This window comes from Ornithorhynchus anatinus, chromosome 9 (assembly GCF_004115215.2).
Source record: "Ornithorhynchus anatinus isolate Pmale09 chromosome 9, mOrnAna1.pri.v4, whole genome shotgun sequence".
In the NCBI taxonomy this organism is placed as follows: Eukaryota; Metazoa; Chordata; class Mammalia; order Monotremata; family Ornithorhynchidae; genus Ornithorhynchus; species Ornithorhynchus anatinus.
Genome location: NC_041736.1, coordinates 19,335,240 through 19,355,227, shown reverse-complemented (window position 1 = coordinate 19,355,227; position 19,988 = coordinate 19,335,240). Strand labels below are relative to the sequence as shown.

General features: G+C 38.3%; 1 protein-coding gene across 2 annotated transcripts in view; it reads left to right on the top strand.

Moving 5' to 3' along the window:
* The window catches only part of LNPK (lunapark, ER junction formation factor), a 70,012-nt gene extending 52,063 nt beyond the window's left edge, over positions 1 to 17,949 (top strand). For both annotated transcript variants that reach the window (XM_007671273.4, XM_007671270.4), the window contains 4 exons: positions 7,088 to 7,193; positions 8,896 to 8,966; positions 9,879 to 10,049; positions 16,919 to 17,949. In XM_007671273.4, coding sequence (XP_007669463.1) covers positions 7,088 to 7,193; positions 8,896 to 8,966; positions 9,879 to 10,049; positions 16,919 to 17,175 — 605 coding nt within the window. In that variant the 3' untranslated portion in view covers positions 17,176 to 17,949. The remainder of the gene's footprint in view (positions 1 to 7,087; positions 7,194 to 8,895; positions 8,967 to 9,878; positions 10,050 to 16,918) is intronic.
* The last annotated feature ends 2,039 nt before the right edge of the window (positions 17,950 to 19,988 follow it).

The window sequence follows — 19,988 nt, the reverse complement described above, 5'->3', positions numbered from 1 at the left end:
GGAGAAAAATCAATTTAACTTGTATTACCACAGAGCTCCCATATGTTTGAAAATTAATAACCAGCAGGTAGTTGAGAGTTTGCCAAGCTTTGCAAAAATGACCAGTCTTCATACAATGATTGCTTTTGATGTTTATATTAATTACTGTTGTCTATAACAGCATGAATCCTAAGATAAATGGTATGAGAGTTATTAGTGGGCGAAATAATTAGAGATAGTCTTGTGAAGTGTGTCTACATGTTTCATTCGTTAAAGTTTTTTTTTTTAAACTTGAAGCATGTAGAAGCAACATACAGCAAAGCTCAAGCTGCCTTAAATGCTTTGAATGTTAACGCTTGAGTTTTGTAAACGTTGGAAATCCCCTGCATCATCGGTATCCTCTTCGATAATGAATGAGGACATGTAATAGTTTCACTTAATTCTAAGTCACCAAGGGTATTATCCAATAATGATGATCGAAGGAATTTATAAGACTTTGCATAAGTAAATAAGCTTATCCATTGAAGACTCAAAACAGTTTGCTTTATCTGCTTGGGGCCTGTTCCAGAATCTAAATTTCACTCATTGTTGTCAGGTGAAATAACAAGATTTTTTTCCCTCTTTAGCTCATAGTGTCTACTCTATCTTCCTTTATAACAAAATTTTGACACTCTTCTTTTCTCTTTCATCTTCCTTCAAACAAAAAAGTGGAAGGGAGGAGGAAGGATGGGAAAAGGAAAGCTGTATGTGAAGAGTTGAACTTCCATAATGTGTTGAAAATATCTAAATTACTTCTCAACAATTTAAATTGTCTGCATTCCTATGAAATTTTAAATGATTCAAAATAGGCCTTATTCTGATATTTGAGTGCAGAGGCCCAGCCTGTTTATTTTTAAAATCTTGTTTTTATCCTGCAGCAACATACAGTGAAGTAGAATGTGCTTAGACCCATTGATAGTTACTCCATACCCTTGTGCTCAAAATGAAATTCACTGCATTTCTTTTGCTCAAGGCACTAAGTAATTGGTAGGCCATGTTTTTCAGTCAGAGCAGAATCACACACTTGCTCATATGTGTGTCACTGGATGCTATCGTTATGAAGGCGGCACCTGTGTTTAAGAATTATTTGGTATTGGACTGTGGAGAGAGGGATGAATCTAACCAAGTTGGATGATATTTATTGAAAGTGATAAAATATTAAAGAAACATGTTTTTTAAATCAGCTCCTAAACTTATTTTAAGTAACTACAGCCCGTCTCTTAGAATTCTTATCTCTCAAAGTTAGGTGTGATAGCAGGGACTGAGAGGACTCTCCAGCTTCCTCCAGTTGGCAATAGTTGGGGCAAGCAGTAAGACAGGAAGATAGGACTACTGCAGAAGCCCCCAGGGCAAAGCATCTGCCCTCTGTCATGGGATTTTTGTCCAGCTACTAAGGGATTCAAACTTTTTTAATATGATTTATTTGGCCCATCAACTGATTGACAAATGTACATTTCCATCACGGCAGTCTCTATATGGCTCATAGCCAGTTGCAAGCACAGTCAGCCACCCCTACAATCTGCTGCCCTCAGAGTCAGCGTTCTTGGGGTTGCGGGGTATGGAAGTTGCGGCCTCAGTCTGTGGCTCATCAGATAATAATATGTCCATCTCCCCTTTTAGGCTGTAAATTTGTGGTGGACAGGGGATATATCTACCCACTCTGTTGTATTGTACTCTCTCAATTGCATAGTACAATGCTCTGCATACAATAAGCACTCAAATACCACTGATGAGGATGATGACGACGATGATACTTTCCTTGTGTCAAACACTATATTAAGTGCTGGGTAGATACAAGAAAATTGATTGAAACACCACATGGGACTCACAGTCTAAGTAGGAAGGAGAACAGATATTTAGTCCTAATTTTACAGACGGTGAAGCTGAGCCATTGAAAAATTAAATGACTTGCCCAAAGTCGTAGAACAGACAAGTGGCAGAGCTGGGATTAGAATCCAAGTCCTCTGTCTCCCAAGCTCGTGCTCTTTCCGTTAGGCTATTTTGTGGGTGGGTAGTCACTTCAGTTTTAAAACCCTTTTCTCACCTTTCCCTTCTGCTCTTATGCTACTTGTCATGCAGGCCAATTCCCAGAAGATTTATTATACAAAGTTGTAAGTGGCCCTTTGACCAAAATAATTGCCCACCCCTAAAGTTAGCTGTTTAGTTTGGTTCGAGAAAAATCTGCCAGCCTACAAAACTTTATCAGTCTTTAATTTTCTTCATAGCTTATAACAGCTACAACATTTGTGGTAAGTTGTCTCTTTCATTTTAATTGAAATTCTAACCTGCCCATAAGCACATGTCTGTCTCTCACATGCTAGACATGTGGACCAACATTGATTTCCTTAATTAGTTTAAGAGAAAAGTGAACTAGGTGTTTTGGGGAACCAAATCTTATATGTTAACTATGGATGTATTTATATCTAGGCCATAACTCATCTGTTAATGGCTTTGCTTTCGTTAAGGGGGCAGTATGTGAATATCAACCTCTGTTTTGGAGGGAAGGTCATAGCTATTACCTCAAGGCTCAGTGATTTGTGTAAATCTCAGGATTAAACACACACACACACACACACACACACACAAAATTCAGAAAAATGGTCCTACATCAGAAACAGCAATGATCTTCTACTATGCCATAAATCAAGCAGTACAGTATTTTCATTTAAATAGTAATCTAAATCTGAGGGAGAAAATTGACTAAAATTTGATGCAAAGAAAAATACTACTTGTTAACTCTGTATACACAGACTTTGTAGATGTGCTCCTGAGAACCTCTTTAAGTGTGGATGTTTTGGGTCATCGTCAGAGTTTCCTCAACCAAAATATTCTTATTTCAGTTTCTGTTGCAAAAAGGGATAGATTTTTATTCTTTTTCTTTGAAAATGGAAATGGTAAGGGGTTACAAAAGGTTAGAATTGCACTATTAAAAAGGAAGAAAAAAGCCTGTCAGCTCTTTAAATTGCTGTTCTTTCATTAGCACTTCAGACTTTATTGAATGTTCCTAATTTGTCTTAAACCACTTGTATAACTTTTTTAAAATATGAAATTTAAGTGGTGCCAAGGTGAAAACTGCAGCTATATCAGAGACTGAGACTTTCATAAAAAAATTGTTAGCTTAATTTCATATTTGAGTTAAATCACTTGATCAAGGTCCTTTCAGGAATATTCATTCAATCGTATTTATTGAGCGCTTACTGTGTGCAGAGCACTGTACTAAGCGCTTAGTATAGCACTTATAGTATAGGAATGGTATAGTATACTATATACTCTATATACACATACTATATAAGAATATAATAGTATAGTATAGGAATAGGCATTTATCTAGTAGAAATATGGTGCTGTGCACCTAATCATGTTTCACTGCTTTCTTCCTTTACCTCTTTCCTTTGCCATTTCTCTTTTTCCCTCCCTTTCCTCCTGTTCCTACCTCTCCTTCTTTCTTACTCCTATTCCTTCTTCTTTCTTTGTTACAGTTTGACCTCTGTTTTTTTTTAATCTGGTCACTTTCATGGATCAGCTAAAGTTCATTAGCGATAGAAAGTTATTCAAGATGTGCCCCTAAAGTGCAATTCAAGCACACACAGTCAGTACTAGGCTAGATTTATAGTCACCTTTAGCTGGCAGGACAAAAAGAAAGTGGCCAAAAAGAGGGGGGTAACCAGAGAGAATGAGAGGGAATGGGAGGACAGGGAAGAGAGGGGCAGAAAATGTAGAGGAGGGGTAAAAGGAAAAATGAGGATAGAGGAAGAAAGAGGAAAAGCAAGCAGAGGAGTCAGAGGACCTAGGTTCTAACCATGGCTCCACCATCTGCCTGCTGTGTGACCTTGGGGAAGTCACTTCACTTCTCTGGTTCTCAGTTTCCTTAACTGAAGTATGGGGATTCAATACCTGTTTTCCATCCTACTTAGACTGTGAGCTTTATGTGGGATAGGGACCATATCTGGCTTTATCAACTTGTTTCAACCCCAGCACTTAAAGCAGAACTTGGCACATAGAAAGTGCTTAACAAATAACATTTAAAAAAAAAGGTGGATGAAAGAGAGGAGGTCAGGTGAAGGGGGCTTACCTTCTCTCTGCAGCCATTGTCACAACCAGTCTTGCCATACATACCTGTCCAGCCCCAAGAATTTTATCTGGGCAGGTGGCCAGGTGGCCACTCCTGTCTCTCTACTGTGATAGAACTGACCAATCTAGGAAATTGATTGGAGTTTCTGGTGAGGCTGGATGATATTTTTGGCCATACTTGAAGCTTCCATCAGTGGTCCAGGAGGGCCAGTTCAGTCATATCAATCCTGGTAGTGGATTTAACAATTTTGGGGCACCGCAGGAGGACCTGCAAAGTGTGGCTGCTCTGCTCATTTTGTAACCTCTGCTCATTTCACCGGGAACTCACTGTGGTCCTGTACTCCCTTACTCCTTCCCATCTTTCCAAATTATAAACAGTAAGAGGATTGACAGTGTCAATCTTAAATTTTATTTGATTGTACTGGTTCTTTTTAGGAAAACTGCCTCAGATGACTAAGATAATGGGGTATTTCAAAATCGAGTAAAATTGGAGACTTTCTCTGATTTTTCTTATCAATCTCTTGTGTCTTAGAATATTCTAAGTCCTCAAGGAGAAAATTGGCACAGGAGTCTTCAAGACAGACTCATTTTCTCTTTACAAAACATGAGTCACCTCCTTTTATCTCAACTTTAAGACATTATATTTTTTGGTTCCAAGATTGAAGCTACTATGAGTGTAAAATGAAGGAAAGATTATTGGTTTCCAGTTTGCCATCTGTGTAAGTAGAGTTAGGAATTTATCTTATTTAAGAGTGTGGGGCAAAGAGGGTGGGAAGATAAATAAGTCTCTCAGCTTCCTCATTAATTTTGTTGGCAACATTTTATTAACGCATTAAGGGCTAAGGCTCTTACCTCTTGACAGTGCAAGTGTGTGCGGATTACTGTTTTTTTAATATTTATGTGACCTTTATTCAACCAACAGTTTAGAAAATAAAATAGATTGGAAAAGTAGTTTGCTGGGTCCTGGCTTTTAGAATTCTTCCTCCTTATGACCTTATGAAAAGAAATGTAAGCTTTCCTTCTGTAAATAGTCGGGAGGGAGAGGGAAATAAAAGAAATGTGTTTCTTCTCCATCCAGGAAAGCCCAGTTGGAGTGGGTGGGGGATAAAAGGAAAATGGGTTTAAAGTTTTAAGAGAGAGAGTAAAAGGATGGACAGTGGCCAGGAGAAGGGAGGGTTGAGCATAGGGGAAGTTACTTGTACAAATGAGCTACAATGTTGCCATCTTCAAATTGCTGTTTGGAAATTTGGTCTTGGCAAATACCTTTGAGAATGCTTTTAATTTTAGGTTAGAGGAACTTCACCGTAATGCAAAATAATATCACATATTTTTTGTCATGTACTATTCTAAAAATGTGATTCAAAATCATTACAAAGTAAAAATTGTACTGAATTAAATGAGCTATTATATAAATGGTTTTTAAAAAGCCAGGATGCAGTCTTAAGGGTAAGATTTTTTTTTTTTAAAAAAAGGAAATAGGAAAAATTTATAGACTTAAATTTGCTTAAATTTCCTTGCCCTCATCTCTTCCTTCTCTTCTGTCTCACCTAATCCAGAAGTAACTTTAAAGATTCTGCCCCTTTTCCCCATACCAACCACGTAATCATTTCTGCTTGCCAAATACCAGCCAGCTTTAACTTCCTTTAAGAAACAGTCAAATCCCAGTTCCAAGTTCAGGCCATAATGTTAAATTGAATAACTGGAATGTTTTGGGAGAATAAAGTTCAGAATCTAGGGTGAAGGGAGAGGTGAGGTGAGATCAGGAAGAAAGAGTGATTCCTAGAACATGGAAATGAGAGAATCTCCATTCTGGGAGGTTTGGGACAAAACTGTACCTCCAACCATCTCCCAGAGTTTCCCTTAATTTTATAGCTGGAACAGGCAGGGACAGATGAGTCGAGGGGCCAGGGAACACCCCCCAAGATGAGCCTCTTCTCTCTGGATGCCCAGGTGTCAGTCTCCGTACCTAAATCCCATTGCTTCCTTTCCAGACTTGAGGGGTTTCTATAAGAAAATATTTGAATATTGTAAAGCTATGGGATAAAACTAATTTTTAAAATTTGCACTGCGTCATTTTTCCAGTATGGTTGCAAGCTTAAATACTATTTCCTAGGTACATATAGATTTTATATTTTATAATGTACAAAGTAAATTAGAATGAGGATGGACAATTGATCTGTCAAAGAAAATGCCAAATTGTGTTATATTTTAAATTTCTAAGAGCATTCTTATTTGAACAGAGAAAATGCAATCTTGAGGTGGTAGTATAGGGGAATTGAAGTTCTAAATACTTTGGCCTAGGGATTTTATGTATTCTTCAGTCTCCAATTGCTACTGTTGGAAGGTTGCAATTCCTCTTTTTTCTGCTTAGGGCAATATCTCTTTGATGATTTCTTTAGGACCAGGGAAAGCAGAACATAAATCTTGTAAGTAGGTTGGGAATGAGCCAGGTGCCATGAACAGCAGCTGTTGGCTAGAGCTCCCAAAGAAGTGAGGGAAACCCAATCTGAAGTGACCTCTTATGACCTGCTAGTCCAGATTCAGAATGCAATTCCTCCTGATGGAGAGATCCCCAGGAATGAGCAACAAGAGAAGCTGTTGGCAGAGGAGTGCTCTTTGCTCCTTTCCCCACTGCTGATGGGATGACAGCTAGGCACATTTCAAGTAATAAGTAACTCTTCTATTCTGAAAAGATAAGCATTTTCTGGAGATATCTTTCCCATTCCCATCATTTTTTTAAAAAAACTAAGGGACAAAGAAAATTTTTTGAAATTAAAAAAGCAAAGTAGAAAATATATATTTAAATTTAATGTTAATAACCTTGCTGATCTATTAAGATTAACCTGAAAAAAATTTAAAGGGTGAGTTTTTTCCAGTGGCTTAAGAGAGTGTCATTACTTGTATGGAACAGTCTTTCCAGTTGGATTAAGTGTTTGAATTTGTAGACAATTTTATAGTGGAATGACTTTATTTTATACTGTGTTCAATTGTTTGGCAGGTGTTCATCCTCCAGGTCCTCCTCTAGCAAGACCCATTCTTCCTCGAGAAAGAGGTGCCTTGGATAGAGTTGTGGAGTACTTAGTTGGTGATGGACCACAGAACAGGTAATATTAATAATGATTGCAAGTAAATGGATAAAATGAACAAGAGCGCTTAGAATTGGTGTTAGCTTTGTTTTTGCAGTGGAAGAGTTTGTTCTAGAAATCTGTAGCTCTGGTTTGCTGTTTTCAATATCATTCTAGTGTGTGCAGCATTTTGGAGTCCAGGAAAAAAACAACTCACAGATCCTATTGTTTTTCACTCTGAATGTGGTTAGCTTAGCACATTTTAATCTGTTTTGTGACGAATGTGTCAGCTGTAATGGAAGGTTGCATTGGATTTGTTTTGATTTTTATGGTTAATTAGAAAAGATGAAAGGATGAGCTATTTAAATTTCAAAGTCAACAGTTGAACAGGAATAGTGACAGCCTTAAAAGGCATTACAGATATAGTTCTACCAAGGCCAGCCTTTAACACTTTTATTAATGAGTGATTATGAAATAGAAGGAATTCTTGCTCTCTCTGGTGTAGATGACAGCTAAGCGATGAGGAGTTGTAGAGTGGCACCAGAATTCATGATGATCTTGTGAGTTGGATTAAGTGGACAGAAACAAGCAGAGTAATTTTTTGATAGGAGAAGTGCATGGATGCTCACTCAGAGAAAAGTTGCTTAAGTACAAGGTGGAGATTTTAAGCTATACATAGGACTCACTATCTATATCCCTTATTGTCAAAGAAGAGTGAAAAAATAAAGGTTGACCAGGGGACTGTGTCCTTAATCTTATGTGAAATTAACAAGTATAGCAGGAGAGCCTGAGGTATTGAGAGAAGGTAGCAAATAAACTAAAAACCAAACGGAAAGGCAGTGAGCATCCAAGTCACAATTTTGTGTGAAGAATTAAGCCAGTATTTGGTGACTCCTGACTATATGAGTAAAAGGCAGGAAGAATTCTTGGCTTCAGTTTGATTACAGGGTGAGCACTGAAATCATTGTGGACTATTACTTAAAAAAAAAATTCAGATATCTTCCTGGAATGAATAATTAAATGTGGGATGTAGAAACTAATTTTCAGATATTCTCAGTACTGGTCAGATTCTTCCTAGAGTAGGCTTCACAACTTGAGAGAGAGAGAAGATTTAGAAGGCTCAAAAGAGAGTCAAATTAAAGTAGGACCTGTAAGGAAACTGCGATTAATGGGTTTGAAAAAAGAAGACTGGGGAGGACCTAATAAAAGTCTACTCTATGTGCAATATTTAGTCAAGAATAAGCTAATGAACATAAGAGTTTAAAGATTAGAATCACTTACCGAAGGATGCCATGGAATTTCCTTTTTTGATGCCTTTAAAAAAAAAATATGCCATCCAGGTAGAGGAGTTTAGGCATTTTGATGTTGGCATCTTTTCTCTGTGTCCTTTATAGTTCCTTGAAGCAATGCCATATCGAATTAAACTGAATGCTTCAGGATACTTTTTAAAATGATTTGCTTTTCATTGTTTTCAATTTTTCCTTTTCTGAATTTGCCAAACTTGGTAAATTTTTTCCTCCAAACTCTGACAAGATATTTTTCTCACTTCAAAATAAATCGCGTAAATTGATTGCCAGGTGTTTGGAGTGGTATGTGAAATTTAGACTTGTTCTGATATGTAGCTCTATTAGAGATAAAGATATATATTAAAGGTAAAATATCTGTTAAGACACTATGATAGTCTCTTCATTAGTTTTGTTTACATTTATGATGGAGATTGTCTTTGTTCTTTCTTCCTTAGATATGCCCTTATATGCCAACAATGTTTCTCTCACAATGGCATGGCTTTAAAGGAAGAGTTTGAATACATTGGTAAGAAGTATTTTAAGCATTTATTATACTTCTAACTGTTTGTTTTTAATGTCGAGTGCGGTGCAATCTTGTAATGTAATGCCAATGTTACTATAGTACCTCACAAATCCAGAAAGTCAATTTTTTTAATATAATATTTGTTAAGCACTTACTACATGCCAGGAACTGTACTAAGTGCTGGGGTAGATACAGGCAAATCAGGTTGGACATAGTCCATGTCCCACATGGGGCTTTCAGTCTTAATAATCCCCATTAACTGAGACTCAGAGAAGTGACTTGCCCAAGTTCACACAGCCGACAAGCGGTGGAGCTCGAATTACAACCCATGTCCTTCTAACTCCTCGGTAGGCCAAACTGCATCACCTTCACAGTTGCAGGCAGATTGTACCCTCCGGTTTCCTTCATTGGAGGAAAGAAGTGTTAGGATTATTTCGGAAACTCAGCTGGGAAGAGAACTCAAGTGTGCTGTTAGAGCAGAGCACTTGTTCACAAAACAGTTGCCTCTCAATTAAGACATACTGTGTTTTCCACCGGAACTTGTTTGATTCCACTCCTTGAGAGCAGCATATGTACACAACAAGGCCCTCTAGAGTTACTGACCCTCAAAATTGCTTAACCTTTATAGAAATGTGTTTTCGCTTGACAAGATTTGGTTCATTGTTAGTATATGTTCTATATTAAATCTGGAAATTAATGCCCTTTGTATCTTAAATTCATATGATACTCATTATGGTTTGTAACAGTTATTTCAAATCAGTGCTCTGAACAATCTCCAATTAAAATGTTCTCCATACTATCGAAAATATCTGTGACTCAGTAATGATTGACTATTTGCAATCTCTGAATTGTAAATTGTTTGATTTATTCTGTGAATCTGATTTGTTCTGCCTTTTTGTAATTTTTTTCCCCCAGCTTTTCGCTGTGCCTACTGTTTTTTTCTGAATCCTGCAAGAAAAACTAGACCTCAAGCTCCCAGACTCCCAGACTTCAGTTTTGAGAAGAAGTCATCCATAGAAGGACCAAGTTCAATTGGTTCTTTGCAGCTAGAAGACTTGACCCCATCGGGCGCTCCGCTCTCTGATGGTATAAACATTGTCTTCCAAATTCTGTACAGTACTTAACTTCTCTTGAAAGTAGGGATTTTGTATTATCTTGTAGAGAGGATCATTTTTGCGGACTAGTAAGCCTTGAAATTTAAGAATGAGATAAATCCTACACCACTTTTTGGAAATAACATTCTCAGCATAACCATCGATCAGTGTTATTTAAGTGCTTACTATGTGCAGCACACTGCAGTAAGCGTTTGGGAGAGCATAAAAGTATTTATTGCTGCTCTAGTTTGAATTCTTTTTAATTTTAATGATATTCTCATTACTATGCTCCTAGAAGCATTTATTAAGTGCCTATCTGCGTGATGCTCTGCTGGACAATGTGTTAAGTGATTTAAACAGGTGCCATTCCTGTCTCTTAGTAACTTAAAATCTAAGTCAGGAAGAAGTGACAGGTAGAGACATAAAAGATATAAGATACTGAAAAAAATCCTGAACAGATATTTCACCTAATAACTTAGCATCACAAGTGCTTGAGACCTAGATAAAAATTTTTGAAAACCTGGAATAGGTGAGACTGAAGATTTGACAGAGACCTAGCCAAGATTGTTGCGAAGACTTATACACAAAAACTAATAATGTCACCTTTGCCAAGATAGAGATCTGTTAATTGATATAAGGCTGTATGTATTTATACTGGAAAAATGGCAGATCACTAGAAAAAGAATTTCAGGGGTTCTTTTACATTTCAGCTACTCATTCCATTACTTCTTCAGAATGTCAAAAGGAAAAAGACTTTTCATACAGTACTTTTTTTCAAGAAGGCACTAGAGTGACTCTTAAACTACTCTTGCCACGAAAAAATATCTTGAATGTTGTGAAGGCAGAGGTTTGCTAAAGGAGTGTGAATGTATTGCTGCTATGGAAGAGAGTTAACCCCGGGAAGAGTTAACTTTAGGGATGTTGAGTGGGCTTGCATTTCTGCTTATCAACCAGGTGTGCTCTTAAAAAGTCTTCCAAGTTCAAATTCATTCAGCGACAAAAGTATGAATACAATGGAAATGAAATTTACTGATTCTTCATCCTTGATTTTGCAACATCAATTCCAAACAAGAGCAATCTGTGTCCTAACTGCTAGAAAATTGCTAAAAGCTGCATGCTGTCATAGGCAAATTTTGTCATGCTAAAGATTCCCCTTGGAACTCTACTGAACAGCAAATAAGAGAGTAATCATATGACGATGCCGAGAAGAAAAACATATGTCCAAGCAATGAGTAGCCATGCCTAAGAACTTTGGAATGGGTACTTAAAAGCCTGATGAATTGGGATAAAATTTTTATAATATATCCCATGTCCTATTTCTTCTCCTAAGGATAGTTATCAAATACCTAGCTGTTCATTTCTTTTTCACCTAATCCAGGAGGAGCAATGTCCCAGGTGTTCATTTGTGTGTCAGAAATCTCTGGAATAAAGTCTAAGTGGTTTAAACTCAACCCTAGCAAGGTAATGTTAGTAAGAGGAATTTTGAGTCCATAGCTAAGAACCCAGTAACCTAAGGATTTAAAGGAGCCCCATTTACTTCTTTACGGAATCCTTGAAATGCCCATTGACCATGAAAATCTTTTTTTTTTTTCACCTCTTCCTCTTTGGCTTTCCAGAAGATGAAGTCTTTTCCTCGTGGCTTGGAATCTGGTCACTGCGATATTTTTAATTTGTCAAATCCAGGCTACGATATGTTACACAGTACCCAAGAGTGCCACAGAAGGGCTCTTAAAGGCTACAGCTGGTTTAAACTGCCTCAGAGGACCAAATAGTTAGGAATGACCATTAGAAAAGACATCACCTCAATCATCCACTCCATATTCTGGCTGCCTAACAGAGGATGGAGTCTTGACTCTCGTCTTTCAGATACTGAATGAGACAGATCAAACATGTCTGAAAAGGCCAGGGAGGGGCTTTCTCTTTACTAGACTTTGAGTAGAAATAATACATCTGGCAACACCCAATATATCATGGTAGACACTAAGCAAATTCATTAGACGGGGAAAATAGCCTTCTATAGCCGTCTCCTCTAGTTTCCATCTGGAAAATTACCAGAAGAAGGATTTTTTTTTTTCAGTCAGTGACCTAAGGCTGGGGAATTCTCTTTTTTTTTTTGAGTCCTAATGTTAGGACATTCATGATATATTTTCCTTTAATTTTTGGCATTTTTTTTGGCATCTTGGCATAACTCCACCTTCCCTCCACATTACCTGCCACATTCTTCTCCCTATTGCTTTTCTTTGGAACCACGATAGGAAATATTTTGATCGGGTTGAGGTTTTTCTGCTCCAGTTCATTTGAGAGCCCCTCTGCTCCGAAGAAATGAAGTTAGATTATATCATGATTTCATTTCCCTTCTTGTGGAGAAGTAGGTCTATGGGTCAATGTCTTATTTGGGATTCCTTGCCCAATTACTTGTGAGATGTTTCACTGTTTGCATCTCATGTTAAAGTGTCATGGTGATTAATATTGAAGAAATGTGTGTGATATTAATGTGAATAACCTGTGTTATTTGATAGCATTTAGAGTGTGTTTTTTCAGGGCTCATGATACACTCTAAACTCTTCAGTCTCTCTTATTTAAACTGCCTTTCGTCAGGTTCCGGCCAAGAAGTGTTGTGTCAGAAAAACTGGTCCTTTTAGTAATCAGACTTTGGTTGCTTGTTCCTTCCAGAGAACATTCAATAGCTGGTGCACACTGCACTTTATTCGATGTAGTTATCTCTATTCTTACTTAACAGCTTTTTTAAATAGTCTGTTAGTATGTCACTTGTTCAGGTACCACGAATTGTGGTTAACATGTCTCTGTTCAGTTGAATATTTCCTATTCTCATTGGACTTCACTTTGTAGAAAAGTGCTCAATACCTATCAAAGTAAATCATACACATTTCTGAACACCAAATTAAGATTTATTTTCTTGTAACTGTAGACTTTGAAGCATATTTTTGATTAAAAAGTCAAGTCCTCACGTCCCCCTCACTAATTGCTAATGTTACTATCTTTTCGAGCAGATAGGAGGAAATTAAAAAGTCCAATATTTGGGCTACAGAAAACTTGAGTATACAAGTTTTTTAAAAAGGTTATGAAAATACTTTTGAGTTTTGACTATAATCACTGTCACCATATAAAATCTCAAACCTTTATGTTTTATATACAATTATAGGTTACTTAATTATTCTTCTATCCATAAACTGCTTAGGTCCTACTTCGTAGCCCTCCTCTGAATTTAAGTGTGACTTTTTGGGTTTAGGTGATTGGTTAATAAAATCTCTCACTGGAAATTGACTGAAAAGGAGATGCAAATGCTAAGAGTATTTGTGTATTGAATTCTAGTTTCTTTGTCCATAAATGGTTAAATTCGATTAAACTGTATTCATTAGGTCATTGGGTTGAGTTGGGATGAATTGCCTGCCTTTGTTCCTTTAGTCAGTTATGCCATTTTCCTTGAGGCAGGAAAATCTAGTAAAACTGCCTTGTTTAAAACTCAGGAGTTCAAAGACAAATTGTCAATTTTAATTTAACAGAGTTCCTTTGGAGAAGTTTTATGGTCTTGCAAATACAGCGGGCGCCTGGGGTTCTAGCAAGAGGATGCAACTTTTTATGTTTTAAAAAAGGGAAAAGATTAGAACCTCATTGTAATATAAGATACAGAAGTCCAGTACCCTGAAGATATGCAAGCTTCTCAAGGGTTTTATGAAAGTAGAAGCATAGTGTGGGTGAATAATGGCCATTTTCTTCTTTGCAGACTCTTATACCAAGTGCAATAAGAAAGCTTCATTTTGACAAATTAGCTTTTAATTTTTATCCAGGCCCATTTCCTTTTAAATCTCAGCCTTTCCTCTGTCTTTCAACATTAAGACCCCAAAGGTAAGATGGTGCTCTGTGCCACTTTGAACTTGGCAAAGGTCTATCAGTTGGTAAAATGTTGATAGTGTAAATTCCGTCTCAGAAGAGAGATTCCTATGGTTGTCCTGTTCAAACTCTGCCTGGTTGGGACTTCCACTTTTGCCTAATAACCACCTTATAATTATTTGACAGTAGTAAAAGCTACCTTTTCAGTAATGTTGGAAGAAGGTCAACGTTGGGAACTGGTTTTTATGTATAGTTCTGTTAGTAGCACAGAGCTGCATTTTTATTGGCAGAACGATCCAGACCATCGCTGATATTTTTTTTTAAAGGTAATATGTATTCTTAGAATTGGCTAAATGGGTGACACTGGAGTAATTCAGTTACCAAGGCTCTCCCTTAAAGTGGTGTGATTCAGGGAAGAATAGGTCTGTCTGTTTATAATAAAAAAAAATTCCTGCTGTCAGAAATACTCCTGTACTCCAGAATGTTGGCATCTTTTCAAGATGTAATTTGCATCCTCAGTTGCATTGAACCACAACTTCACTGGGCAAGTTTAATGCTTTTTATGAAGTAGCCAAGCCATACTTCCTGTGAGCTGCTTTCAAAGAACCATGTTAATGTGTACTTTAAAATTTTATTATAGAATTCTTGATTCAGTTAATAATAAACTAGTGGATAATCCTTTGGGAGATCCAGAAAACCTAGAACAATGCAAAGTTGCTCTGCTAGCTTCTTAAAAAACAAAGTTGGCACTGAAGTATTGCAAGTGGACTCCATTTAGGGCAGCAGCTGAGACTTGCCTAGAGAGTCACACCAGATGCCAGTCTGGTAGACTGTCAGGATCATCGCATTTTACTGTCCGGCAGAGTATCCGAGGCAAGGAAAGTGCCTATTAATAGTTTCTTTGTTAGTCTTTTGAATGATTTAAGGTCCTGTCTCTGCCTTCTCTCCTCCTGATCTCCCTCTGCCCATGCTCTTAAATACAGTATCAACTGGCAGGCTTTTAATTTCTTTCATTCAGTTGTATTTATTGAGCGCTTACTTGGTGCAGAGCACTGTACTAAGCACTTGGAATGTACAATTTGGCAACAGATAGAGACAATCCCTGCCCAATCACAGGCTCACAGTCTAAATGGGGGAGACAGACAACAAAGCAAAACAGAACAAAACAAAACAAGTAGTCTGGAATTTCTTACTACCATCCGAATTTGGCAGCAGCTAGTTCACTAAATGCCGTTTATAATGGCATTTTGTGTTGCTCTGGACATATTGTTTTTAACCATCCCCCATTTTCTGCCTTTAATTACACTCATAAAATCAGAATCTGTGTAGTTTTAAAAAATGAGACATTGCTATGTGAAGCTTGCTCTGTTCTTGTTTGCGATCTAATAGCTTGGGAGTTTCTGAATGCAGTGTCTTCCCACAGCTTTAACATGATCTGGTCAGACCCATACCATTTCACTTGTTTCAGTCCAGTATGGAGATTGCCTGTCATAGAAAATTTTGACAGACTGCATGGGGCTATGATCTGTCCAGTAGATTTGTTTCACTGGTGACTTGAGTGTTGCGTTGAGCTACTGTTTTTCATTTCTCATGGCTTTATTGGTTTATTGAATATTGTTTTATTTTCTAAACTCTAACAAATTGTATGCTCTTGGCAAGGAAGTAATTTTTTTTTCAAATATAGAATTGTGGAAAGTGAGATCTTTTAGGGTTTTGTTATGTGTGAGTTTTGGCTACTTCAGTATTTAATTTCAGCTCTAAAGGAATATTTTGCCCTGTTACAGAAAAGATTTGTAAATGGCCACAGGATTCTAGATGGATCTCCTTTCTGCTCCTTCTCTCCCCCTCCCTGCCCCCCAAACCTCAGTCATCAGAGCTTTATTATTATATTTTTAAATTTTTGAACATATGGTTTTTCACTCCACCTAGTGTATGGCATTTATTATAAATCCCATATTAAGACACAAACAAATCAGAATTAGTCTTTATTTCTCCTCTCTAAGATGGTGGTCCTCCCCATAAGGCCTTCTTTGCTACCAGGTGGGGCCAGCCTAGGCCCTGTGACCCCTAAGATCCCAGGGAGAAGGCAGGGTTTGCATCTGGGCAAGTGACTGGTTCAGTTGGGAACAACTACAGAGGTTTAAAAATTCATAAAGTAGCACCAAAGTAGGAGGAGTTGGCATAGAAGTGAGGGGGTGGATGCATTCCAGTGTGCTGGTAAATGGGGAAACAGTTTGGGGTGGTGGAGAGGGAAGCAAAGCTTAAGGAAATGTGTCTTCCAACTCTCTTATGTTGTGTGCTCCCAAGTGTTTAGTATCTTCCAACTCTCTTATGTTGTGTGCTCCCAAGTGTTTAGTACAGTGCTCTGCACATGGTAAGCACTCAGTAAATACGATCGATTGGAGAGGAACAGAGAGCATGAAAGGCCATGGGGCTGGGAGGAAGTGGAGCTGCATGCTCGATTGCCAGCAGAATCACTAGGGAGTGGCAGCACTGTCATCTTCCCTCCGAGGAAGCCTTATTCTCGGTAGTAAACAGAGCTGTTGCCATAAAGGAGGCTGATGTCGTAAAGTCTGACCCAATGTGGTAAACCTCAAACAGAGGGTTAATTTAGAAATGTGGAAGTGTTGTTTCTGGGAACTCGGTAATAAATAGAGGACTGCCTCTACCGAAATTTGCCCTGGGACTACCCAGATAGCATATGGCTCAAATGTCAAAGACTGGATAACATCCTATAAAACTAGATAATGGACTCATTTTGGGTCTAAATCAAATATTTGCAAAGTTCCATTTCAGTAAGTAGTGATTTCTCCCATTGGGAAGATTTCGTTTCTCATCCATACCAACACAAACACATTGTAAATTGATGACAAGTGTTTAAGACTTCAGGGATTATTATTGTAAATTTCAAAACTCCTATTTTTTTGGCATGTAGTTTGCTCTTCTTTTGCTTTATTGGATTCATGAATATTTGGGTTTTGTTGAAATGTTAAAATTTTCATTTTTCAGATTCATTAGAAGAACAAGATTCACCTGTTAGCGACCCAGATCCAACAGATGAGAGAGCCTCAGGAACAGAGCAGACAAACTTAGATGAAGAAGTGGCAGGTTCAAAAGAACAAGAAGAAAAAATAGCGGAAGAGGCTGAGAATGAGGAAACCACACAGGTTGAAGCTAAGTCCACAGCTACTAATGTTGATTCTGCTGCTGCTGCTGCTGCTGCTGCTTCCGAATTGAGTGGAGAGACTTTCAGGGCAACGGATTAAATGTCTCAAGTGCCTTCAGTTAGATTCTGGTAGCTCTGTTAATGCCATTTATTGCTTTTCCGGAGGTGGTTTTTAAACAAATGCATTTTATATCATTGGAGATCAGACTGCCTTGCTAGTTCAATATGTCAAAGCTGGGCATTACAAACTAAATGGGTGCCCCCGTAAGTGATTGAACGCCCTATACAAGATACAGTCAGCGACGAAACACTACTCAGCTTTAGCGTAGACATTACTGCCTGTTTCAAAACAGACCTGATTGGAAGTTTTGTTTTTCAATACACGTGATCCTGGAAGAAATATCCATTTTGGGGGTAACACAACTGCTGTGAGATGAGGAAGTTTCCTGGTGGAGTTTTGGTTTAAAGATGAAAATCTTTTAGGATTTTTAATGCTTTAACATTAAGACGTGGATGGGGTTTAATTCTGTTGGTATTTTCAAGATAGGCATTTGCCTATTAGCAGTAAGATATTTATATTACAACTGTAACTATGTAGTCATTGTTGCATAACTATTTTAAATTAGAATTCAGAAAAGCAGCCAAAAAATGTAGTGTTTTATTTTTTTGACATCATTTACTTTGCTGGAGGGCCAAAGGCACATATGTATATAACTAGGTTGTGTTTACATAAAATAAAATAGGACATCTCTCTGCACTTGATTCTTTTTGAATGTTTAGCATTATTTATACTTGTACAGTAATATGTAAGTGAATTTGTGCCTTCGTGTGTTTTTTTTGTTTGTTTGTTAAAATAAAACTTGTCTAGCAGCAACTTCGTGGTGTTTGACCAACAGTATATGAAACTATTAAGGATACCAGCCTGTGGACTTTTTGGGAAGCAGTTTTGAACCTATTCTCATGAATCGACCTTGTATTTCTCTGTCATCCTCCACCTCCCCTTACACACACACACACACACATACACACAAATTGGAAAGCAGCACATTCTCTTCCAAATTGGGGGTTGATGACACCCCCTCTTCATGGCACCTTCCCCCCCCCCCCCGCCCCAATTTGAGGTGGCATGTCAGCTTCCAGTGTGATGCCAGAGGTTCTTGCATTTTCCATGATAGAAATTAGGTTTGACTTCCAGGACTGCCTATGCCACTCTTTCTGAGTGCTCACCATTCTCCTGTCATTACCTTCTTTTTGTTTAGGTCACCAAAGGGAATCCAGGGGTTGAGAGGAGGCATGGGCAGCTTTAAAATGGTACAAAACCTAGGAATTACAGGTATGAAGACATTTTTTGAGTGCTAGACCAAATCTGCTCCTACCTCAGTGTTATCTGAGTGCTTATTATATACATAGCAATGTACTAAGTGCTTGGGAGAGCACAATACAATAGAATTGGTAGATGTAATTCCTGCCCACAAGGAGCTTATAGTCTAGAATGGGAGACAGACCTTAAAATAAGTTAGAGGTAGGGGAAATGACATAGTGAATGTATATATGAGTGCTGTGGGACTAGAGGTGGGTATCAAAGTTCTTAAGGAGTATACACCCAAGAGTCTAGGTGACATGGAGGAAGTGGGGAAATGAGGGGTTAACTAGGGAAGGCCTCTTGGAGGAGATATGATTTTTAGTAGGGCTGTGGAGATGAGAATGGTGGTTTGTTGGATATGAAGAGGGAGACGGAGGACATGAGTAAAGGCAGTGAAACAGATGACTACCACGTACAGTGCATAGGTTGATGTTACAGGAGTGAAGTATGGAGGCTGGGTTGTAGGAAGAGATTGGTAAGGTAGGAGGGAGGGGACAGATTGAATGCCCTAACGTTGATGATATAGAGTTTCTGTTTGCAGAATTCGCAGGGCATTAGAGGTTTTTGAGGAGCGGGCTGATGTGGATTGAATGCTTTTGTAGAAGAATGATCTGGGCAGCAGAGCCAAGTATGGACCGGAGAGGCGAGAGAGAGGAGAGAGGGAGGCCAGCAAGGAGGCTGATGAGGTAGTTAAGATGGGCTATTATAAGTGCTTGGATCAGCGTGGTAGGAGTTGAATGAACGGGGAGAGGCGGATTCCAGAGAAGTTTTGTGAAGGTAGAACAGACAGATTTTGATGATTGAATATGGGTTGAATGAGAGAAACAAGCGGAGCGTCATGCCCAGGTTAAGGGCTTGTGAGACAAGGAGGATGGTGGTGGTGTCTACCATTATAAGGAAGTCTGAGGGAAAAAGGTTTGGGTGAGAAAATGAGGAGTTCCTGTTTTGGTCATGTTAAATTTGAAGTATTGTTGGGACATCGAAGTACGAAAAGGATAAGGATAAGTGCTTGGATTAACATGGTAGAGGTTTGGTTAGAGACAAAAGGATGGATTTTAGCAATATGAAGGTCTAACCCACAGGAATTATTAATAAATTGAATACATGAATTAGAGTGAGAAATCAAGGATAATGTCAAGGTTATGGGTTTGTGAGACAGGAAGGGTGGTGATACTGTCTACAGTCATAGGAAATTCAAGGGGAGGACAGAGTTTGGGAGGGAAGATGAGTTCTGTTTTGAAGTGTGAAGTTTGAGGTGACGGTAGGACATCCAAGTAGAGATGTCTTGAAGGCAGGAGAAAATGCGAGACCCGGAGTGGCTAAGCCTCAGGAACTGAAGAGCCTCAAACCAAAAACGTAATTTGGCTGAGAGCCTTAGGATTTTGATGTGGGGAGGGAGAGGTGACTGATAGGTGGAGAGCAGGTAACCCCATTGGGAGCAAGGATAATGAGTGGCAGTGAATGGACTGGCTATGGCTTTTATTTAATACCATTAAATATAAAGGTATTTGTTATGCGCTTACTATGTGACAGGCACTATACTAAGTGCT